We start from the raw sequence: 24,911 nt of genomic DNA, 5'->3' as shown, positions 1-24,911 counted from the left end.
GCGCCGCGGGAGGCGGGCCCGAGCGTGTTGCGCTTTTTTTTTTTTTTTTTGCACTTGGCGCGAAAGGGGTGGTGCGCATGCGCCGCGGAGGCGACCGGGAGTGGTGAGGATGGAGGTTCCCGGCTCGGCGGTTCTGACCCCGCAGCAGAAGGAGCAGGTGAGCGGCGCCCCCGGCAGACCGACCCCCCGGCCTTCTCCGGAGAGAGAGAGAGCGGACGGACGGACTGACGGACGAGGCAACTAAGGAATTTCCTCCCTTCCCGTCCGCCTTGAGCGCAGCCTGCGGAACTCCCCGCCACAAGATGCCGGGGAAGAGAGAAAACGCCGCTGCCCGTCGGAAAGGCTCGCGGGTGGCGCGTGCGGGGCCCGCCTCGGCTGAACTGGGCTGAAAAGGCTCCCCGGGGCAGGGAAAAGGGGCGAAGGGGGCTCTCCCCCGGCGGTGGCGGAGGGGCAGTTGCAGGAAAGGGAGCCGGTGCCCTTCCTGGGGCTGCTGCGAGCTCTGTTGGGGGTGGGGGAGAGATCCGCCCCGTGCAGGAGGAGAAGAGACCTTCCCCAATTCAGGCAGCGTCGCCCGCCTGGCTCTTGCTAAGCTGGGAACCCAAAACTTTTCATTTAGTTTCCTAGGACCATTTATCTGGATGGTCTCCTATGACTATCACTCAGTGTTGTACCTTCTGAATGTATTTTTATGACGACTATGGTCATCATTTACCCCTTACGGCTTTTGTGTACACTGAGAGCTTTTGCACCGGAGACAGATTCCTTGGGTGTCCAATCGCACTTGGCCAATAAAGAAATGCCTTTACTGGACTCGATTGGGGACTTAATCCGTGGGACCGGATGGTGGACGATTCCCGGTCATTTAAAAATAATGCACACACAAAACTCTAGAATCCATCCCCAAGTGTTCTGAGTACAATAAGCTAATAATCCATTCTATCTATGTGGCCTCTTGACTCCCGGTGCTTCTGGACAGTTTACAGTTGTTAAAGCATTTGAAAACAAAGAACAATTTTAAAAAAACCACAAAAATAGCACAAGTCAAAACAACAATGATGGCAAAGGAAAAATTGGGAGGGAAACACAACGTAAGGGGTGTCAGTCGTCCTTACCAAAGAGCTGGGTTTTCAAGGCCCTTCAAAACGCCAGTCCCTTGGGGGGCTGTTCAGGTTTTGGGGAGGGGGGAATCCCATTCTAGAGAGCTGGCACTGCTACAGAGAAGATGCGCTTGCAGGGTCTAGGCAAGGGGCATTGTTTAATTGGCACCAGGAATGTGCCAACGATGTCTGATGAACCAGACAGATGCAGATCCCTTAACTAGCCAGGATCCACATATCGAGTAAGGCTGCTTGAGAACACCCACCCACCACCTCCCCTTGTTACCTCTGAGGTCCAGAAGAGTGGAGTTGTCTGTCAGAACACAGGGAATGTCCCCAGTTACTTAAAAAATCAAGTGGATCCACAAGTGAATCCTGCGTGTCCCCTACCTCTAAAGGGATCTAGGGTGTTCTTAAACTTCATGTTCACCTGAAAGTGATCTGAGAATAGCAAAGCAGTGATCCACCATGCCTTCCCTCTTCAGATCCTCAGGCTGTCTGCTCTGAAGACCAAGCCCACCCTGTGGGGTTCCTTTCAGTTGGGCCAGGTATATACCTACTATGAACTCATAGAAGCCAGGAAGTCCTGTCTGTCTCTGTTCAGATCCTCTATGAAGTTCATAATGCTAGAAATGAGTTTTCAGGTTATGTGGAATTTTCTTGGGGAGCTGTGGAATTTCTGGGAGCGCATGTGCTTGTTCTTCACTGTCAAATCAAACCCAAATGGAGGCAACTGGACTTTCTTGTTTTTCTTTGAAGACATTTCGCTTCTCATCCAAGAAGCTTCTTCAGCTCTGACTGGATGGTGGAGGATGGAAGGATTTATACTCCTTGCAGACAGCTGGTCATTTGCATCCAGTCTGAGCTGAAGAAGCTTCTTGGATGAGACGCGAAACATCTTCAAAGATAAAACAAGAAAGTCCAGTTGCGTCTTAAAAAAGCACCTTTGGGACGACCATGACCTGGAGGACTGAGAATCACTATAGACTTTTAGCTATCCAATTTGGGATAAACACCCTTCGAATGGTGTGGGAGTAGGAATGGATTTTCAAAGGGGGAAAAAATTGCAGACTACAGAAACCATTAGCACTACTCAGGTGACCCTGAGGATACCGGTACAGATAAACCTCCAAGTGCTTCAAGGACCCTCTAAAAGGATGCAAATGACCAGCTTTCTGCAAGGAATATAAATCCTTCCATTCCCCACCATCCAGTCAGAGCTGAAGAAGCTTCTTGGATGAGAAGCAAAACGTCTTCAAAGATAAAACAAAGAAAATCCAGTTGGCTCTTGAAAAAGCACCTTTGGGACAACCATGACCTGGAGGACTGAGAATCTCCATAGACATAAACCTAAATAGAATTATATGGTTGCTGTCTAAACCTTTCAGTTACAGTACTTTTCAAGTTAAATATACCAATTATTTAACAACCGTTTTGTCTTCCAGCTGAAAGAAAAACTGGCCATATTGAAAAGAGAATACAACAAAACATTCCACAAGTTACAGGTGGGTAAATAAAAGGTACAATCTCTTCATTGGGGGAAGGCTTGAGGAGTAAAAAATCAGCAGAAATTGACTAATTTCATATTGACTAGTAAGTCAATAGTCATATTGACTACCCTTCGTTGTTTTCACAGCGTGCTGAGAGAGCTGCAAAGGTTAAAAATTACATCAAGAAAACGGTTACAGAACAAAACCTGTTTGGACAGGAGGAAGCTCTGAAGAACCATGCAGGTAACACTGGGACAGCATCTGTTGGGCTTCTGGTAGAAAGAATTGGGATGAGGGTCTCTCTGATGGATCTTGAGAGCTAGTTGACTCCCTCCAATCAGACCTGCTTGGCACCTCTGGGAGTGCCACAACTGTAGGCCAAGTTGGGGAGCCGAGCAGATGCCCCAGAAGTAGCAGCAACAACAATCGGCTGCCATGTCCTTGCCCAGAGATCACCACGAATCAACACCTTCGAGCTTGACTTGAAGGAGATTTCACTGAACGTCTCTCGGGAGCCACCTGTTTGAGCTGACTTTTCCCGAGCTGACTTATTCTCACCCTAATGAGTTTCTAAGGAGGGTCTGTCTTTACTTTCTTCCTCTATGGAGCTCTGGGCTCTGCTGCCTCTTGTCTCCCTCCCCTTTCTGGAAGGTTCCTTCTACCTTCCTTAGCGGCTTCCCATCACTAACAACACCCCACCCCCCCCAAGAGGTTCAAGAAAGATGTTTTCAGACTGTTCACTTCAAAGGTATGCAGCTGCATTCTTCTCCCAACTGGGGGACCTTGAAGCAGCCTCTCGGGGAGATACAGCAAGTAGCTTCTGTAGGAGGAGGGGAATAAAAGTTACTTTCACTCTCCTTCAAACATCCCCCCCCATCCCCTCCCCTCCATAGTTCATGGCAGATTGTCACCACATAAGAAGCATAAGTGGGTGTGAGGTGGCAGCTGAGCTCATTTCCTCAGATGCAGAGAGTAGATGGACTGACGCAGGACTCCAGTTGGGGCAAGGAAGGGAAGAGAGAACGGTGGTGCAGATGCAGGTTACCCAGAGTGCAAGTAATTACAAACAGAGTCGTCGTTCTCTTGATTCCAAAAGCCGAACAGAGTCGATGTATCAATAGGTTCTTTGTGTGGTACAGCTCAACTTCTCACACCTGATGTCTCTTTGAACAAGACTTTTTAAAATACTCCTTTTAGAGCATTCTATCTCTTTCATGCTCTGGGTTATGGGTGCTCAATTCTGCTGTGCTGAGGAAAGAAGCTACCCAAGAACTTTGTCCTTTGCAGGAGACTTCAGTCAACTATCTCCAGAGCTCCCGGAGGAGGGTCAGGCTGGAATTTCCTACCCAGGCAGCACCGCAGAGGCCACACCTGTCCTCTTTAAGTCCGGGGCCTTGGAAGGCAGCTTGCCAGAAACATCAGGCTCCAGAAGGACCCATCAGTCTGGCCGAAGGGTGCTCTTTAATTCTGTGGAGCCTCCTCTGGGGAGGAACTGCAGCCTGCACTTGACCACTGGAACCGCTGGAGAGCAGAGAGAAATGCTCTCTTTGGCCCGGAGGGGAGAAACGGCGTGGGAGGGGCATCAGGGAGAGCATGAGAGAGCCACAGACCAAGGCTCGGAATCCCCAGACTTTAAGATGAGTAGCAGCCTCTTGGACCCTGGCCAGAGGAGCCCCCCCGACTCCTCCCTGCAGGCTAGCCAAGGAGGAAGTCGCTATGTTACTACTACAATGTCAGATTCAGACTCCGAACAGGGCATGTGGATGCAAACCGATATTCCTGGGGTAACGCAAGAACTTCCTCCTTCCCTGCCGCACACGAGTCGAGGATCTTCACTTGACCCTCTGAGCCAAGAGAATGTTTCTGATCTGGAGGACTCGGCTGCTGCAAGTGCGTCATGTGCCACTGTGCAGAGCGTGGAGAAGGAAGAGGAGAAGCCTGGGTGGGGGGGCAAGGAAGATGCAAGAAGATTGGCAGACTCAGCGGTGACCCCTGGCGCTGCTCAAGGAGACGGAACTGTTCCTGGGCATAGAGATGACATGGATAACGGAGACCCTCCCAGCAAGAAGACGAGTGGAGAGGACGAAGGGCACAGCCTTGAAGTGGGGTCACCCCCCCTGGGAGGGGTCTCCCCCAGCGAGGGGGTGCTGAGCTCTTGCACAGTGGTTGAGGGACTCATGTTTCCCCTCGAGTATTACGTGCGCATGACTCGGCGACTCTCCAGGCACCAGAAGGAGATGAACTTGGAGGCGGTCATTCAGAGCCAGCTGGGCAAGGGCAGAAAAAGCCGGAGGGTGACCCACAAAGAGCAGGCGGCGAATCCGACTCAGCCCTCCCAGGAGCTCCCCAAAAGTGACGATCGACTGAGCTCAACTCCCAGTGTGCGAGGGGAGGCTTCTGGGTCCCCACCTGTCTCTCTCGAGAGTGCCGGGTCCAGCCGTGGCCAGGGCAGGAGAAGCCTGAGGCTGAGAAGGAGGACCCAGAAGAGGACTTCCTTCAGCACAGGTCAGTTGGAGAATCTGGAAGGGTTGATTCCCCCCCGCCCCCCCCAAGAGCATTTGTTCATCCTGCAGAAGGATTTCATTGGGGGAGAGAAAAAGGCAGCAGCGCTCACCCTGTGGCAGCCGGTGGCCACATGGACAGCAAGCACAGAGGCAGAGAGGGGCTGGAAGGGCCAGTGGCCAGCCGGGGAGGGGTCTGAGCTTCAGGTGGCCCAGAGCTCTTTACCCAGCAGTGGGAGATGCCCGGGAGGTGGTGGGGAACGGTGTCTCTCTGCAGGGGAGCCTCCTGAGCAGACGGGATTCCCCTGGCTGGTCCTACAGGGTGAGGCCTTTTCCCCCTTGGAGACCCCGGTGGCCTCCCTGAGATGCAAGGCAAGGGGGTCCCCCCACAGCACGTCCCAGGCGGCCTTCCTGCAGGGCTTACTCTGGGTCGGGTGGAGAGCAGGAGCCCCCTTGTGCCGAGGGCAGAGCCTCCCAGGCAGGCTAAAGGGAGTCTAATCTCCCAGGACTCTTTCTGGGGCGGGGTGTATATTGGGAGGTGGAATGAAAAGTACCGTATTTTTCGGAATATAACACGCACCTTTTTCCCCCCAAAAAGAGGGTGAAAATCTGGGTGCGTCTTATACTGCGAACGTAGCCCTGCTCAGCCTTGCAAATGGAGATTTCAGAGGCTGAAAGAAGCCTCTGAAAGAAGCTTCAGAAAAGAAGCCACCAAACAGAGCTTCAGAGGCTTTTTTCCTGAAGCTCTTTCGGAGGCTTTCAGAAGTAGGAAAAAAAGTTTTTTTCTGAAACAGAGTTTCAGAAGTTTCAAAGGCAGAAAAAAAAAGCAAGGCACGTTGCTCACAACCAAGGAACCTGTTGCTAAAATTCACCTCTGGGAACACTGATTGGGAGTATTCGGAGACTCCGATCCACCCACCAATCAGCTTTTTTCTTATTTTCCTCCCCAAAAACTAAGGTGCATCTTATACTTCGAAAAATATGGTAGTCAGCTTATAGTTGAAAATAAAGGCACATGCAGCACACCAGCCTTAGGCGTCATTCGAAGACCAAGTGGGCCTCTGAGCCGAGGGTTTTCGGAGGCCTGGGGGGACGGGCCACCCTCCTGTCTCCGTAGGAGTTGCAGAGATGGAAGGGGCGGCCTTTGAAGTCAATTCTTTGGGGGCTCAGAAATTGAGGTTTGTGTCTTGCAAGGTTCTTTTGTTTGTCCCACATTTGCAGATAAAGGACGCAGCCCGCCAGGGGGGTTCCCGGGTCCGGCTTCTCCTGCGGTCAGGATGGTGGAGAATTCTGCCTCTGCGGTGTTGCCTCTCGTCCCCCCGGGTGGGGAGGGGTCCCGCCTCGGCTGGCTGCCTCCTGGCCTGCCGCACCAAGAGTTCCACCTGCCCGATGAGGATTTCGGCCACCTGAAGTCCAAGAAGCTCAAAGTCTGCCCTGAGAAGCCATTGGGGGTCTGGGATGCTGGGGGATCCAGCGAGGGTCCTACAAGCTCACCTGGGGAGGGTCCTCAAATCCTGTCTGGAATGAGGGGGGTCCCCTCGGCTCTTTCTTCCCGTGTGCTGCTCCTCTCCCCAGGTTTGGACGGTGTACAGAGCCTTTTGCAAACCCCCGATTTTCCCCTGGTGGGGGCAACCCCAGCTCCCCTGGAGTCCTCTCCAGGCGCCCTTGGGGCCTCTCCTTTGCAAGCAGCTGCGGCAGTGTCTCCTGACCCAGGAAGGGGCATGGGGCAGCCTCACTTGCCGGGCCCAGCTGGAATCGACAGGAAGGCCAGGGAAAAAACTGCCAGCTCATCGGAGAAGCCACCTGAGCGTGACAAGGAGCCCCCCCAGGCAGGTAAAGGGGGTGCATCTGGGAGACCCAGGTAGCTGAGGGGAGACAACCACCTTGGGGAATGCAAAGAGGGCTGCAATGAAAATCTTTATATGCTGTGGACTTGCAGGGGTCTCCAACCTTGGCAACTTTGAAACATGTGGACTTCAACTCCCAGAATTCCTTAGCCAGCATATCATAGCTGACTGAGGAATTCTGGGCGTTGAAGTCCCACAAGTCTTAAAGTTGCCATGGTTGGAGCATGTGCTGCATGTGCCCTGCTGTGGAGGATGTCTCCTTGCACCCTCCTTGGCTGTTCCCCCACTCTTACAGAAGGTCATTTCTTTTTCTCTATTTCTCTCCCTTCTGGCCTCAGTTTTCCCGTTTCTTCATCCCAACGGCTGCTTGGTCAGTCATTCTGCTCTGGCTTATTTCCTAGTTTGTAAATTTTACTCTCTTTCTGGGCCCTGGACTCCCTGCTTTTGTGATGGTCAGTGGCCGTCACCCTGACTTTGTCGACTGCCCTTTTGTCCAACAAACTGACTCCTTGGAGCAGGCGAATCACCGGCTGGCATTTTATTTATTTATTTATTTATTATTTATTTATTATATTTCTATACCACCTTTCTCCCGGAAGACTCAAGGCGGTGTACAGTCAAGAAAAATATAGGTACACAAACATCATAAAATTTTAGAACTCCTTATTTATTTATTTATTTATTTATTTATTTATTTATTTATTTATTTATTATTAGTTTGATTTATATGCCGCCCTTCTCTGGAGACTCAAGGCGGCTTACAATGCTTTTAAGCAATAGCCTTCATACTTTTGTATATACCTGCTTAGTAGGGCTTTTGCCGCGGTGCTCTATTTTATACAAAGTCAGCTTATTGCCCCCACAAACAGGGTCCTCATTTTACCTACCTCGGAAGGATGGAAGGCTGAGTCAACCTTGAGCCTGGTGAGAATTGAACTTGCAGTAATTGCAGGCAGCTGGCAGCTAAATAATACCTTTAACAGTAGTTTAGTCCACTGCACCACCAGGCTTCTTGACCCAAGCCGAAGAGTTTTAATTTGGGAAACGGCCTGGCTTCTCTGCGCAAAGTGTGTTTTAGGGTAGCAGATGCTGCAGCTCAAAGTATTCTGGTCTTGCTTTTCCGAGGAATTGAGTTCAGTTGGTGAACTTTCCTGCCTGCCACCCTTTTTTCCATCAGCCCCAAATGAAGAAACGACCCTCCGGCGAGGGAGTCTGGTCTCCCCGTGCGGGTGTGGAGGGAGCCGCGTTCCAGGGTGCAGCTGCTTCCCAAAGGGCACTGCAGGAGTGTGACCTGGCTGGGGCATCATCTCTTGCCATTTCTCTCCACAGACTGGCCCAGCAGAAGAGGAGGTCCAGGGGGAGGCACCAGCAGGCACTCCGAGAGAAGGCAGCTTGAAAATGACTTCAAAACTGAAGGTTAAGGGAGAAAAATGGTTAAAAATTCTCCAGCATTTTTGTATCGTTAGAAACCCAGGGTCACCCTGATAACGGAGCGTTTGTGTCACCCATCCTGCCCTGGGGGAAGGAAGGGGTTTCCTCTTGAAGCAGAGGAAGACGGAGCCTCTGGGATGGTGCTGGGTTCTACCTGTAGCTTGCTGTGGCTTTGACAGGGCTGGCACTGTAGCAGCCGAGTGGGCATTTGGCTAACTGGGGCTCTTTCCAGCAGCAGCCCAGCCCTTCCTTGGTCCTGTGATGGGATCGCCCTGGGGCTGAGTGGGTTCTGCAGTTCTTGTGGGCCAGGTTCTCCTGGAGGGCGGAGGGGGGGGCAGAAGACGGTTGTTTTGGCTTCAGGCAAGCCTGGAGCTGCCACAGGACCCCCAGTGCCAGTGGGGACCAATGGCTTCTAGGTGCAGCTGCAAAGGCCTTTCCTGCTACCAAGGAAGCCTGCTTGTCAGCTAGTAATCATCTGATGGCTTATTTATTATGTTCATTTACATGCTGCTCCCTTCCCATAAAATGCCATACATGGAATTTCCATCTGATATCATGATGGTCAGAAGTTGAAGCACCCATGCGACCAACCTGATTTTATGACAGTTTTTGCAATGGGTCGTTTAAGTAAAACAAACCCAGCAGTCATTAATCCAATTCTGCAATCTTTAAGTGAATCCGCTGTCTGCAATGTGTGCGTTTTTGCCAGAAATCAGAAGCAAACCCCAGTTTTCAGAAAGAAAAAGTCAAATTGTGGTTGAATGCTGCAAATGGACGTAAATGCAGGCCAGGGACCAAGTGGCCAAAATGGGATCACATGACCATCTTTGAATCTGGGACATAAGTACCCCTTGTGAGGTCCATTGTAAATTCAGTCAGTCTCTAAGTGACTGGTCGTAAGGTGGGGAACTCCCTGTAAAGTCTCATGAAACACAGGCCACAAGAGGATGTTCAAGGCAGGGCAGCAGCTCCACGGCAGCATTCAAAACCTCCAAGGAGGCCAGAACAAGAAGGCCAAGCGAGTTGGGTCCTTCTGGTGAGGCAGGACCTTCACGAGAGCACGGGTGGCTCAAATCTGGTGGGGGGAGGCACTGGGCTGCACCATGCAGGATGCTCTGGCCCTGTACATCCGGTTGGCTCTTGCCGGCCCCAGCTCCTCCGAATAACCCTGCGTCCTCCCGCTCTCCCTCAGAACGGCTCCGGCTCCTGCTTGGTGGACATGAGCGCTGTGTGGTGGGAAGCTGCTGACTTCGCAGAATTGTGCGTTGTGACGGCCGAGGAAATGTCCATTTCTCTGTGGAGGCCTCTGGAACTTGGCCAGTGGGGGATGGTGCACACCTGGCCCTTTATAAAGGTAAGTGAGGCCGATGCTTCTTCGGCTGTCGGAGGATGGTGCCGGCCTGCACCTGTTGCTGGTGGGTGTCTCTTTCCTCTCCCTCCCTCCGTCCCCCCAGCTGCAGTCTTTTCAACCTGAAGACTGGTGAAAGATTTGGCACTGCCTCCCTATTAGCAAAATTGTGGGTGTTTGCTTGCGTTTAATGTCTCCAGGGCTTGACTCTGAATGATTTCTTTTTATTATGGCTAAAAGCCATAAGCTTAAAATAGATGTCCTGACAATATAACATGCATGATATAAAAATATCATATGCAATAATGCTGCATTGCTTTGTGTTTTTATAAAGTGTCTGATGCTAAAAAAAAGTATAAACTAGTTTTGTATTATTCTATAATAAAATTACATTGTTTTATATAAATGAATGGGAAAAACTAACCCTAAACCCAACATGCAGTTCTTGGCTTTAACTGCTGAGAGCTGGACCTTGGTCAAGTTGTGGCCTGCCAGCGGAGCTGGTGGCAGACTCGGACAGTGAGGAGGAGGTTGGGGAGGATCGTGGGCCAGTCCTGGAGTCTGGGGAAGGCTCTGATGGGTGCTGTGCGTCAGAGGCAGAGGGGGCCAGGGCCGTCTGACAGTTGAGTCGGACATCAGTGGGGCAGAGGAACAGCTGGAACCTGTTCTCAGTATGCGCATGGGCAGAGTTGCCAGAGGAAGGGAACAGCTAAGGAACAAGGATCGACTTGGGAGTAAAGCCACAGGTGGACGATGAATGGCCCCTCCCACAGGAAATAAAGAGGAGCAAAAGGGGAGGGGCGTTTGCAGGAGACAATTAGTTCCCTTAATTGGTTCATGATTCCTTGCCAAGTTTTGAAGATATCGCCCTGGCAGCTCTCCAAGCCAGATAAGGTCTGTGACTATAAATTCTCTCTTGAAAGATGTTGCTGGACGTGAGTGAGAGGAATTCACAGTAACTTAATAAAAAGGGGGTTTTGTCGGGACGAGGAGCCTGCTTCCTGCTCTTGGGAAGCCTCGGTCAGGACAGGTCACCTCCTTCAGACTCTGCAGATTGGGCTGCCTGAGAGAAGCTCTGGGAGTGACCGGGAGAGAAGGAAGCCACCCTGAGCGAGGTGTGAAGAACAAACCGGTTTACAGGTAGACCCCACTGTGAGTGCCTGCGTGAGAACCAGGCATCCACCTACCTGGAGTGGGTCCTTGTGATCATCTGGATACAGGTATTCCTCGACTTACAACAGTTCATTCATGTTCAAAGTTGCAAAACGGCACTGAAAAAAGTGACTTATGGCCGTTTTTCACACTTACAACATTTGCTTCGTCACGTGATCAAAATTCAGACGCAACTGCTTGCGGTGTCCCAGGGTCATGTGATTCGCTTTTGCGACCTTCTGACCAGCAAAATCAATGGGGAAGCCAGATTCACTTAACAAACGTAATACTAACTTAACAGCTGCAGTGATTCACTTAACATCTGGGCAAGAAAAGTCGTAAAATGGGGCTAAGCTCACTTAACAAATGTTTCGCTTAGCAACACAAATTTTGGGCTTGATTGTGGTTGTAAGTCGAGGACTACCTGTATTGCCTTGTTATGGCCCTAACCCAGGGGTCAGCAATCTGCAGCTCCGGAGCCACATGCAGCTCTTTGGGCCCTCTGCTGTGGCTCCCTATCGGGTGATCCCACCACTGTCTGGCCCCACCCCTCACCTTCCCCTCCCAGTCACTCCTCGCCTGGCCTGAGAAGGTAAGAGTGACGGCGGGGGATGGAGAAGGGGCCAGGGCAGAGACAGAGACAGAGACAGATACAGAGAGAGGGGAGAGAGAGAGATGTTAAAAGGATTTTATGGTTCCCGTGTTTTTTAACAACTGGTTCTCTGCCCTAATGACTGGCTGGGTAGGCGTGGCTGGGGGGGGGGTCATGTGACTGGTGGAAGTTAGTGACATTGAGTTGGCCACACCCACCCACGTTTTGTGGCTCCCGGTGTTTTCTGTGGGAAACGGGTCCAAATGGCTCTTTGAGTGCTTAAGGTTGCAGACCCCTGCCCTAACCGGAACACTCAAAGCTACTGTGTCTGTGTGTAGTGCTGGGAAGGGTGGCGGGTCGAGGGTCCCGTTGCTGCTTTCTGTATTCGGGCTATGCCCGGGGAGGAGGGGGGAGGTCTGGCTCGGAAGGGAAGGGCTGTCGATCCTGCTGCTCTCTTTTCCAGCTTCCAGTTCTCCAAATAGTTCCCCTGTCGGGGACTCACAGCGTGGTGTGCGCAGTGCTGGGGCGCCTGGAGACAGCCGAGATAAGGTATGTGTGGATTATGCATTTTAGCTTGACAGAGTTTGCAGGGGTGGCAAAATCGACGGCTCTGATTAAAGGACACAATTAACTTTGTTTCTGCTTGGAAACCGCTTTTGCACTTCGTGCTTCAGGTGGGAAAAAATGAAACTTTGATTTTGGGTTTTGCCGATGAGAGGTTTGTGGTTATAGGAATGACACTCTTGTTATATAAAGGTAAAAAGTTGAGCTTTGATGCTATTATCTTATTCTCCTGCACCAAAAGGAGTCGGCCATCAAAACTTTATTTTCTCCCTTTCTCCTACATTTTTCTCTTCCCCTTTTCCTCCCCTATTTTCCCATCATTTTCATTTGTAGTTTTCATTTTTTATATAAACTAATAAAACTTTTGAGACTGATTATGCATTTCAGCAACAGAGTCTAATGAACCCTGAGGTGCTTATAATGCTGTGGGCTTTCGTTCTCGGCAGTTTGCTGCTTTTGTGTATTTCAAGCAATTGTATATAACGTTGCATTTAACAGATGTGACCCTTTGCACAAGAGAAAGCACCTGAAGTTTCCGTGATTTTGTTTCTGCAAATTCTACAAATTTTCCTCCATCTCATTCCTACCACAAATATTAAAGGAAATAACGATAGTTACATTGTTCTCCCTTTTTTCTGACCCTGTAATCCATTTTTATTGGGGTGGAGTCGGGGCGATTGAACAGAGCTGAGAATTTACTGGCTGGATGCCCTTCCTGACACCTATGTGGAGTTCGCAGCAGATTATTTTTCTTTTTGCATCCTGATAAAGTTGTCACTGCCTAGAGGATAAGACTCTTCCACAGCCGGGGAGCCTCCGTGGAAAGCATCACCTTGCTGGGCGTTCTGTTGCACCTGCTACTAAGCAGGCTTTTGCTGACCATCTGGGGTGGGGTGGAGGTTGGGCATGGAGAGATCAGAAGGACATGAACGAATGTCCGTGGAAAAGAGCCTTGGTGGTGCAGCGGACTAAACTACTGTTAAAGTAGTACTTAGCTGCCAGCTGCCTGCAATTACTGCGAGTTCAATTCTCACCAGGCTCAAGGTTGACTCAGCCTTCCATCCTTCCAAGGTAGGTAAAATGAGGACCCGGATTGTGGGGGCAATAAGATGACTTTGTATAAAAAGAACACCGCTTAGGGGGGGCCAAAAAGCCCTACTAAGCAGGTATATACAAAAGTATGAAGGCTATTGCTTAATGCATTGTAAGTCTCCGGAGAAGGGCAGCATATAAATCGAACTAATAAAATAAATAAATAAATCGAACTAATAAACACCCCATTCCAGATCAGCCTCAAAATGTAGCAAAGGCTCCTGGCCACGGCCTCCATCCCTCCTTGAGAAAAGGGGTCTCAGAAGACCCTCCAATCTCGACCCTCTCGGGAATCAAAGAGGACTAAATCCTGGAATAATCAGGTAGCTTCTGGCCTCTTGCTGCTGTTGGATCTGAGCCCATCTCTCCCCACCCAGAACCAAACATCTCCCTCCAGGTACCAGGACGGGACTCCTGCCGTGTCTCTGCTTGGGCTGGGGTGGAGAAGTACAACTGGACGTGGTCAGCATATTGATGCTCCCTCACCCCAAGCTGGTGGGCGCCCTTGGTGGCAGAACGAGACATTTGGCATTTCCTGATTTCTGTAATCCCTGTAATCTTATTGAAAGTGCAGCGTCCAAAATTTGCCATTTATAGATTCAGCGTTGCAGATGGGAAGCCTTTGACGGGCAAATTCCACAGTTTGTTTTTATTTCACAATAGCTTGTTACAGTGGTAAACTCCAAATTTGTTTACTACTGGTTCTGTGGGCGTGGCTTGGTGGGCGTGGCAAGGGAAGGATACTGCAAAATCCCCATTCCCTCCCAACTCCTGGGGGAAGGATATTCCCACCCCACTCGGGGGCCAGCCAGAGGTGGTATTTGCCGGTTCTCTGAACTGCTCAAAATTTCTGCTACCGGTTCTCCAGAACCTGCTGGATTTCACCTCTGGCATGTTGGTATTTTTATTAGTGTATTACTCCCATTTTAGAGCTTTCCTGCATTGCTGTAATTGATAACCGCTTGTTGACTGGTTTTGTTGTTGCATGGTAAGTAGACCCCAGATCATAGCAGACTTCTATTCTTCCAGGCTTTTGCTCCATTCTTCTGAAGACGGCTGTGCTAAAGAGGAGCTGCTCAAAGCTGGAAACATAAACGCCGTTCTCGGTCTGACCGATAGGAAGCTGGTCAGCAGCGGTTGGTCCCTGCAAGGCCAAGAAGTGGAAGTCTTTTCTTTCTCTGAGATGGGAAGGTGAGGAAGGACTATGGTAAAGCTCTTGGGGAAGACTCTAAGAAATAGACAAAATCAATACAGCAGGGAAAGAAATGGAACTCCGGATTTGATCTGGACAAGGGTGCAGGCGGGTAATACTCGTGCTGAGCACATTGGCAGTGAGTTCATTTTCCACGCTATAGTGCTGGAAATCAGGAGAAACTCTTGGTTTTGCAGGAGCCACAAGAGGTGGGCTTGGATGATCTCTTCCCTCATGCCATTGCTCTGCTAAACATCTAACTCCCTCAGCATTGCCCTGTGCCTGAAGACACTTACCCATGTAGTAGGGCTCTATTGCTATTATCCTTCTCCTCTTTCCCACTACCATCTCCTATTGATTATGGTTCATCACTTGTTTGTATCTTATGAATTACGATTGTATCTTATGATTTATGATCTATGACTTATCACTTTGTTGTTTGTATGTACACCGAGAGCTTTTGCACTGAAGACAAATTCTTTATGTGTCCAATCACATTTGGCCAATAGAGTTTTCTATCCTATCCTATCCTATTCTATCCCATTCTATTTTCTATTCTATTTTATTCTATTATTCTATCCTATCCTACCCTACCCTATCCTATCCCATTCTATTTTCTATTCTATTTTCTATTCTATTTTCTATTCTATTCTATTCTATTCTATTCTATTCTATTCTATTCTATTCTATTCTATTCTATCCTATCCTATCCTATCCTATCCTATCCTATCCTATCCTATCCTATCCTATTAAGCCAGATTCACTTAATAACCGGGTTAATCATTTAAGAACTGCAGTGATTCACTTAACAAATGTGGCAAGAAAAGTCATTAAATGACCCACTTAACAACATAAATTTTGGGCTCCATTGTGGTTCTATTCTATTCTATTCTATTCTATTCTATTCTATTCTATTCTATTCTATTCTATTCTATTCTATTCTATTCTATTCTATTCTATTCTATTCTATTCTATTCTATCCTATTCTATCCTATCCTATTTTCTATTCTATTTTCTATTCTATTCTATTCTATTCTATTCTATTCTATTCTATTCTATTCTATTCTAAATATTCCACTCTACTCTACCCTACTCTGTACTATACTAGTACTCTATTCTACTGTACTCTACTCTTGCTCTCTACTCTCTACTCTACTCATTTTCCATCCTACAAAGAGGCTCTGAAAATCAGGAGAGCCTGTATGTGTTGCAGGAGCCATAGGAGCTGGGCTTTGATGTCCCCGAAAGAGACCGTCTTGGCTTTTGCCGATGTGGCTGGACTGCAGGAGGCTCTGCTTGGAATGACCGCCATGAACTGCATCGTGCTCTGGTGAGCCCACAGGCTGCTCCGCAGAACTTTCCTCAGGCCCAACTATTTTTCCTCCTTAAAATTCTGACTCAGTTCAACAAAGACGTTACTATAGATAACACATAAAAACGTATGTATAAACTATATTGCTATTGCAAAAAAAATGCTCAGTGCATAAATGGAAAAATGGAAAACTAACTGAAAGGGGCGGAGGAGTGAAATAATTGGAAAAAAGACGTTCAGAAAAATTCTAATATCTCAAGTACAAAAGTTTTAATTATGTATACATACATCATACATACATACATACATACATACATACATACATACATACATACATAAAAAGGGACATGGTGGCTCAGTGGCTAAGACGCTGAGCTTGTCGATCGAAAGGTCGGCAGTTCAGCGGTTCGAATCCCAAGTGCCACATAATGGGGTGAGCTCCCATTACTTGTCCCAGCTTCTGCCAACCTAGCAGTTCGAAAGCAGGTCAAAAATGCAAGTAGAAAACTAGGGACCACCTTTGGTGGGAAGGGAACAACGTTCCATGGGCCTTTGGCGTTTAGTTATGCCGGCCACATGACCACGGAGACGTCTTTGGACAGTGCTGGCTCTTCAGCTTAGAAACTGAGATGAGCCCCGCCCCCTAGAGTCGGGACTGACTAGCACATATGTGTGAGGGGAACCTTTACCTTTACAGCTTAGGCTGAGACCATGCAGAGCTAAATATTGCCCTGTCCAGCCTTGCCTCTCAGTTGAAACTCAGTATTTGAATAGAGTTGACATACTCCGTTGAACCAAAATAAACATCTGATTCATATTTCCAGAAGTATACTGTTACCCCTATTTATCAAATTTCATAATATTCTAATGATAATATAATAATATATTCCTTACACCTTATACATTTTTAAAACATAGTATAATAATATTAAGTTATGAATTTAAAGTGTTGGAAGGTGCTTGGGACCAGTGATGTCATATCTATGTCCAATGTTTTTAATTTTGAACTACTAATAAAAAAAACTTTTTTAAAAAATTCAAAATTAGAAAGCTCCATTTTTAGTTTAGGAGAGTGTGAGGATCTTAACTTCCTTCCTAGAACCTAATTCATAACAGCAATAATATCTACTGTATTTTTTGGAGTATAAGGCGCACCTTTTTCCCCCCTAAAAGGGGGTGAAAATTTAGGTGTGTCTTCTACACCGAATATAGCCCCGCCCACCCACTGGCATCCACCTTTTGGCCTCTGCCTCCCAGCAGTTACCTCCTTGCAGCAAGCAGCAAGAAGAAACAGCTCCTTTCAGGTTCAGCACAGCCTAATTAGCACAAGTTGATTGGATCAGCCTCCCGACTCAGCTGTTTTGTGGGGGCCTCTGCTGCTTGCTGCAAGGGGGTAAATTGCTGGGAGCAGATTTTATTTTTCTTGTGCTAATCAAGCTATGCTGAAAACGAAAATGAAAGTAAAGCAGGCTGTTTGCTGCAAGGAGGCAAAATTGCTGGGAGGCAGATTTCTTTTTCTTGTTTTCCTCACCAAAAAAGGTAGGTGCATCTTATAGTCCGGTGCATCTTATACTCCGAAAAATACGATAACTTGCTTCCTGGAGTTGTGAGTGCTCCATCACTGGAGGTTTCCGAGAAGAAATTGGTCAGCCCTTCATCCAGGATGCTGTAAGGCTCCTGCCTTGGACAGGGGGTTGAACTAGATGACCTCAAAGGTCTCTTCCAGCCCTGGGATTCTGTATTCTAACTAACGAGGAACTTTCACCAGGTACGGCCATAACATCTGCGGCATACATCTACGATGACAGCTCACCTTTTTTTTGAAAATCCTTGGAAGACTCCAGCAGATATGAACAAATATTTGTGCTGAATCAAATGAGTTTTTAAATTCCATTTCAATACAGAGGGAGAAATGAATTAGGAATGTCTAATTTGATTCATTCATATTAAAAATGAAGAGAACTTGAACATATTTACTGGAATCCCTGCAACTGCCTCGATATACGGAATGTCTTGAGAGCGTCCATCTGACATTCTGTATTGCCCGCAGGTTTGTTTGGGATGCCAGAAATGCTCACAATTGGATCTGAGAGACTCGGCCTTCCTTCCTGGTGTCAGACCTGCCCTAACTTAGACATTTAGGAAAGAAAGACCCTCAACTCCATTTGGTTGAAGTGATAGGTCCTTTTAGTAAAGTGGTTGCAGCGAAAGTGAAGCTAGATCTGAGCATTCCTGCACAAAGGTCACATTTCCCCCCCTTTCCCTGCTCCCCCTCCCCCCTGCACCAACCAGTCCCATCAGTGTCCGATAATTTGATGTTTTGAGAACTGCTTGGTGCCTCTTGATATAATTTTGGCGTCTATTCCCAGGCTGGTTTATTCTGGTTTGGCACCTCTGGTTTTCATCAGCCTGTCTCCCTCTCACCCCCCCCCCCCCCCATTTGTCTTCCTATTCCCATGCTCTAACTTTATTTCCCCCAATTCCTTCCCTCCTCTCCCGTGCTTTACGGCAGGATGTCAGCAAAGCGAAGAAGCTGAAGATGGCAGACCTGACACCTGTTTTTTCTGATGACAGATGGAGATTCAGGGTGATCCTCCCTCTGTAGCAGCTGCTAGCTGATGCCATACACCTTTTTGTGCACAGCTGGTGCCCTCTCTCTGCTTTACCTGGAGAAAAGACTTAGTGCAGGAGAGAGCAGGAAACTGCCACCGTTTTCCCCACTTCGCTCCGCTGTGACGGCAGCTTCCTTCTTCGAGAAATACTGATTTATCGGGATTGCTTCTTTGATCGATATTCTGCCTAGCAGGCTCTCTTCTCCGGTCTCTGCTGGGCTCGTCCTGGCCAGGCAGCCGAAGGGACCTGAATCCCTGCTGCCAGGATCTCCTCCAGGGCTGAGCTTATGGTGGACTTTTTGCCTTGCACAGGAACCTGGGAACCGGGCAGTTGCTGAAGAAGATCCGGGTGGGATGGTCCTTCCCTGCGTCCGTCTGCCACAAGGCCTACTCCGATTCGGTAGGTGCCTCTGGGTCCTCTCCGGGAGAGGCAGGAAAAGCCCCTGGAGGGCTTGTGGCCTTCCTGCAGGTCAGCTTTGCAGCCCTGGCTTTGGTTCCCCCCCCCCCCCCCCGAGAGCACCGGTGAGGCAGGAATGAGAATGTGGGGTCTGCATTTGCAGGAGCTTGGATGAGGAGGAGGTGCTTCTCCTTTGGGAAGTGCAGGTAGTCCTCGACTTACAACCATTCGTTTAGTGACCGTTCAAAGTTACAACGGCACTGAAAAAAGTGACTTAGACCATTTTTCACACTTATTTATCTATCTATCTATCTATCTATCTATCTATCTATCTATCTATTTATTTTATTTATTGGTTCGATTTATATGCCGCCCTTCTCGGGAGACTCAGGGTGTCTTACAATGCGTTAAGCAATAGCCTTCATCCTTTTGTATAGACCTGCTTAGTAGGGCTTTCACACAAACACCCCCCCCCCCCAAAGCGGTGTTCTTTTTTATACAAAGTCAGCTTATTGTCACCACAAACCGAGTCCCACTTGGGACCTTTAGAGCATCCCCATGGTCACACGATTCGGATGCTTGGTAACTAACTCACATTTATGACGGTCGCGGTGTCCCGGGGTCACATGATCCCCATTTACGAGCTTCTGACAAGCAAAGTCAACGAGGAAGCCAGATTCACTTAATAACCAGGTTAATCATTTAAGAACTGCAGTGATTCACTTAACAAATGTGGCAAGTAAAGTCATTAAATGACCCACTTAACAACATAAATTTTGGGCTCCATTGTGGTTGTAAGACAAGGACTGCCTGTACTGAGAGGCTGGCATCTCTCTAGGGCAGTGTTTCTCAACCTTGGCCGCTGGATGATGTGTGGACTTCAACTCCCAGAATTCCCCAGACGGCCAGTTGAAGTCCACCCAGCGGCCACGGTTGAGAAACACTGCCCTAGAGAGAAGAGAAATCCCTTGGGCAGGACTTTGATTTCTCTGAGAGTCACGTTGATAAGCATTGCGTAGACTTTCCTGTTGATTATTTTTTTAATTAAATTCATAGCAAAGAGATGATCATTGATCACTATTCATTTGTCGCCGGGGGTCATGTCAGGGGTATTGGGCAATGCCAGGCAGGAAGCATTTGGGGGGGGGGCTACCTTGGGGGGGTCTTTTTTCATTTGTCAGATTTCCCCCCGACTGTAGATATTTGGATGTCATAAATGTTTTGAGTTGATTTCCTAGAGATAGGGAAGTTCAGGGTTTTAAGATTAATTATGTATTTGGGGAGATTGCTTTTAAATTCTGGTATGTGCAGTGGAGCCCTGGTAGCGCAGTGGTTGGAATGCAGTATTGCAGGCAAGCTCTGCCCACTGCCTGAAGTTCAATCCTGATGGGGCTTAAGGTTGACTCAGCCTTCCATCCTTCCAAGGTCGGTAAAATGAGAACCCAGATTTTGGGGGGCAGTATGCAAATAATGCTGACATTGTAGACTGCCCAGAGAGAGCTGTAAAGCACTTTTTTTTATTTATTTATATGCTGCCCTTCTCCGGAGACTCAGGGCGGCTTACAATGCGCTAAGCAATAGCCTTCATCCTTTTGTATATTTATACAAAGTCAGCTTATTGCCCCCACAAACTGGGTCCTCATTTAACCTACCTTAGAAAGGATGGAAGGCTGAGTCAACCTTGAGCCTGGCGAGATTCGAGCCTGCAGTAATTGCAGGCTGCTGGTCTTAATAACAGGGTGCTTTAGACCACTGTACTACCAATGCTCTATGGGGATATACTGTATGTATCAGCCTCTGCATAGAGAAGCCAGAAGCAGAGAAGGTTGACTTCATATAACTGATGCATTCAGTATCTGAACCAGTAAATCATCATCTTATTGAATCTGTTGACCAAGAGATAATTGAGAGGCAGTTTGGTGTAGTGGTTAAAGGCACTGGCCTAGAAACAGGGGGGCTCTGAATTCTAGTCCTGCCTGATAGATGAAGAGGACTTTGTCCCAGTCCACACTTCTCAGACCCAGGAAGGAGAAGAAAACGGCAACCATTTCTGAAAAACCTGGCAAAAAGTTGCCTGAAGGCACATGAAAAAAAAATCGGGGGGGGGGGTATCCTGAGTTTATAACTGGCCTCCTCTCACCTGCCGAACCCCCTTTGTGCAGCCCCGGGCTCAGTGTTGTTATGAGCCACCCTGTGAATGTGTATCTGAAGCATCCTGTGCTTACCTGACCGGTGGCAGAGCTGATGTCCCCCTGGGTGTTTTCTGTCTTGCGGATCAGGGCCTCCTCTTCCTGGTCTTCAGCCACCCGCACACCAAAGACAGCCAGCAGCCTGGGAACCCCGCCTTCCAGATTGTTGCGCTCAATCCCAAGACCGCCAGAAACTCTGAGGTGATGCTCTTGGCCCCGCCCCCCGGCATCCAAGGAAGGCAAGTCGTGGCGGAGGGGGCGGGAGGGTTGGCTGCTCAAAACCCAGCAATCTGTAGCCAAATTAATTTGACAGTGGAAAACACACCCCTCCCCACTCAGAATGAAGGTCTCTGTCTAGGTGTCAGGCCTGTCCCAACTTGGCATTTAGGAAAGAAAGACCCTCGACTCCCATTTGTAGCGAAAGGTATACTTTTACTAAAGCCAAGTGGTTACAGCATAGGCAAAGCCAGATCTGAATATTCCCATGTAAACCCAGTGATTTTCCCCTCTCCCGAGGCCTGCCCCCTTGACCATAAGTGTCCCAATAGTATTCAAATTTCGTGTTTTGGTAACAGTCTTAAGGTGCCTTTTAGGTATAGTTTCGCATTCTGTTCTTGCACTCATGTCCTTGGATGCCTGAGCTGTTCTGGACTGGCACCCCTGGTTCCTGTCATCCCTCCCCCTTACATTCCCCTTCCCCCCCCCTCCCCCCCACATTTTATGTCAGGATGCCAGCAAAGCGAAGCAGGCTGAAGCATTTGCGATGGCAGATCTGACATGCCTGCACTGAGCCTTTTGGAGTCTCCAAGGAGGCCTTTCCTCCACCTGGATTGTTTTAGGTAGACTCTGCAGCTCTGCGTGACAAGGCACAAACCTTTTCCCATTTCTTCAACCCGAGGACATCAAGCAGAGCCTTCCCATTGCACTTCCTTGATTGCAGCTTGCAAGTTGTGGCGCTGCCTCCTTGCCTACCCCAGAGGAGGTGTGTGATCCAAGGGCTTCTGCCCGGCTCCTTGGGTGCTTCTTCCTTTGCTGGCACAAGTCGGTCCTCTCGTGCCCAAGTCCGTTGTCCCTGCAGATCAGCCAGTGCAACATTCTGGACCCTGGTTGAATGTGCTCCGATACCCAGCCAGGCTCCGGGTGGGCAGGCAGTTGTGGTAGAGTGCAGGCACTGAGCCCTGGAGGAAGGCTGGTGCTTGGCCCATTCTTCTAAGCCCCCCAACCTCAAGCGACATATTTTTATATATATATAATCCATCTTCCATTAAACTGTGTGTCATCTGGGTACAAATGTTTGTGCAATAAGAGTTAAAATTTACAATCATATTCACTATTTAATATATTCTTAGCTTAATACCAATACAATATCTAATACTTACTTATTTACTTACTTACTTACTTACTTACTTACTTACTTACTTTATTTATTTATTTATTTATTTATTTATTTATTTATTTATTTATTTATTTATTTGTCAACAAATATAAGGAAACAAGTAACAGTATAGACATGGACACATGACCAAAAAAATTTGGCACAAATAAAAGGATATAAATAGGCAAAACATAGCCATAGACACATAGAATGAGTACATATAAATGGGGGCAGTAGGACAGGGACGGTAGGCACGCTGGTGCGCTTATGCACGCCCCCTTAGGGACCTCTGAAGAAACATGAAAGGTCCACAGTAGACAGTTTAAGGTAAAAGGTATGGGGGTTAGCGAGACTAACAACAGGATCAGGTAGAGTGAGTGACTTTACATCCGCTTCTTAATTTGCTCAACTCTTATTAACTGTTTTCTATATTTTACTCATCTACTTTTATTTCTAATTTTTATTATTTGTCCTCTAACCATCGATAAAATGTTTCCCATATCACATGATAACCAATTTGTTCTTTCTTTTTAATTGCCAAAACGGTCTACCAGCTGTGAAAAGCTTAGTAGCTCTTTTAGAAAAAGAAGAAGAAAATAGCAGTCAAAGCTTGTTGGTGCCCAGATTGAAAGCAGGGGCCTTTCCTGGGTGAGGCAGCCAAGAGAGCCACTCTGTTTCCCGAGCATCAGTGCCAGAGGAGCCGGAATGCAAAGCTGTTGGCTGGGCTTTAATTTTATAAGCAGCCTTCTGTCTTTCAGAAATTACGCATTCTTATAAGACTCTGAAGAGAAGCAACTGGCAATTGCTCTCCAGGCAAGCAGGCACAGGAATCGTGGCCCAGGCAAATTCCGCCCCCCCCCCCCACGTGGAGGGAAGGGTTCAAAGGCAAAAAGCTACTTTTTCCAACCAGTTTCATTTCCTGCTGGTTTCCCCCTGCATGCAGTCCAGAAAAGCCCCATCCTGTGCCCAGAAATGCAGTTTGGGGGAATGAGCCTGCTCGGCCTTAACCTGCCATAACAACACTGAGTGGCCCCTTCTTTCCCTCCCTAACTCTGTCCCCTCCTCAAGGCGTTTTCTGGTGGCTGAGAGGAGGAGGAAGGGCTTCCCAGAGACGCTCCATTGTGGGAGTCTCCCATTTACCACTCTGATTCTGCTTAATCTGAGCTTCTTTTTTACACTTATCTTCTGTCCAAACAACTTCCCCCCTAAAAGGGGGTGAAAATTTAGGTGCGTCTTCTACACCAAATGTAGCCCTGCCCACCCACTGGCCCCCACCCTTTGGCCTCTGCCTCCCAGCAGTTTACCCCCCTACAGCAAGCAGCAAGAAGAAACAGCTCGTTTCAGCTTCAGCCCAGCCTAATTAGAGTCCTCGGAGAGTGGGTGGCATAGAAATATGGCTAATTAAATAAATAAATAAATAAATTAGCACAAGTTGATTGGATCAGCCTCCCGACTCTCAGCTGTTTTGTGCAGGCCTCTGCTGCTTGCTGCAAGGAGATAAATTGCTGGGAGCAGATTTTTTTTTTCTTGTGCAAATCAAGCTATGCTGAAAACGAAAATGAAAGTAAAGCAGGCTGTTTGCTGTTTGCTGCAAGGAGGCAAAATTGCTGGGAGGCAGATTTCTTTTTCTTATTTTCCTCACCAAAAAAGGTAGGTGCGTCTTATAGTCCGGAACGTCTTATACTCCAAAAAATATGGTAACTGTATTTTTTCATTAAATTCATATGCCGCCCGTCTCACTGTCCCGAGTGGTGTTATATGAGTGTGCCCCAAGCAGGCAAGAGACAAGGCTCCAAAGCCTGCAGCTTCCCAAAGGCTCTTTTCCTGGTCTTTCAGGTACTTGGAGCGTGACGTGAGGGGCTCTTCCGCAGCAGCTGTCCTGACATCCGGAACCATTGCGGTGTGGGATTTATTTCTGGGGCAATGCACTGCGTTGCTGCCCCCCAACTCTGGAGGCAGCTGGTCCCTGGCCAGGTGGTCAGTCACGGACTCTTGCCTGCTGGCTGGGCAAGAAGATGGCTCGGTTTACCTCTATAGGTACACAGGGGGGCTCCACCCTGGTTGAGAGACCTGCAGACCCGGCCTGCCTTCCAAGAACTCTGGAGCCGAATCCCTCGGAGGGCAGTTCAGGGACACGCCAAGCTCACAGTGGTGGCATTGCGAAGTGCCCTCAAGGAGATCCAGTTTTGTCAAAGGGACTCAGAAATAGGCTTGGTCACAATCTACCTGGAATATTTCTTCTGCAAACGCACCAGAATTAATAGGAGCTACTGGTTGGATAAGGTTTCGCCTCTTTTGGAGGCAATTGCCCTGCACCTGTTAAAAGGAATGAAACTGATAAAGCAAGTGACACGTTTCCTTGACTCTTCTTGAATACGTGATGATTTTTTGGGTAAAATGTTAGAAGTGACACTGGATAACATGGCAGTAGGATGTTATTTTTTTTAGGCAGATCCAAGGACATTCCTGATAATTTTTTTTAAGCTAATGCAGAGGAACATGTGAAGTGGCTTCTGTGCCTGTGAATGGGGCATTCTGCTAGCTGGGATATTGCAGGGATATTATTATTTATTATTTTATTTTATTATTTTATTAGATTTATATACCGCCCTACTCCCGAAGGACTCAGGGCGGTGAACAGCCAAGAGGTAAAACACACAGATTACAAAATTTAAAACAGTATAAAAACCTAATTAAATAAATTTGGCCCAGAACAGATT

General features: G+C 48.2%; 1 protein-coding gene across 1 annotated transcript; it reads left to right on the top strand.

Annotated features, from left to right (window-relative positions):
• Positions 1–109: 109 nt before the first annotated feature.
• PALB2 (partner and localizer of BRCA2) lies at positions 110–24,515 on the top strand. Its single transcript, XM_070955276.1, has 13 exons — positions 110–157; positions 2,543–2,602; positions 2,734–2,830; positions 3,875–5,092; positions 6,310–6,917; positions 8,265–8,351; positions 9,559–9,720; positions 11,922–12,007; positions 14,144–14,305; positions 15,520–15,636; positions 18,543–18,630; positions 20,907–21,055; positions 24,028–24,515. Exons 1-13 carry the CDS (start codon positions 110–112, stop codon positions 24,254–24,256), a joined length of 3,111 nt encoding a protein of 1,036 aa, XP_070811377.1. The 3' UTR covers positions 24,257–24,515.
• Positions 24,516–24,911: the final 396 nt, after the last annotated feature.

Source organism: Pituophis catenifer, unplaced genomic scaffold (genome assembly GCF_029215685.1).
Source record: "Pituophis catenifer annectens isolate HBS135680 unplaced genomic scaffold, rPitCat1.0.hap2 SCAF_16, whole genome shotgun sequence".
Classification (NCBI taxonomy): Eukaryota; Metazoa; Chordata; class Lepidosauria; order Squamata; family Colubridae; genus Pituophis; species Pituophis catenifer.
This window is presented reverse-complemented; position numbering and strand designations above follow the sequence as displayed.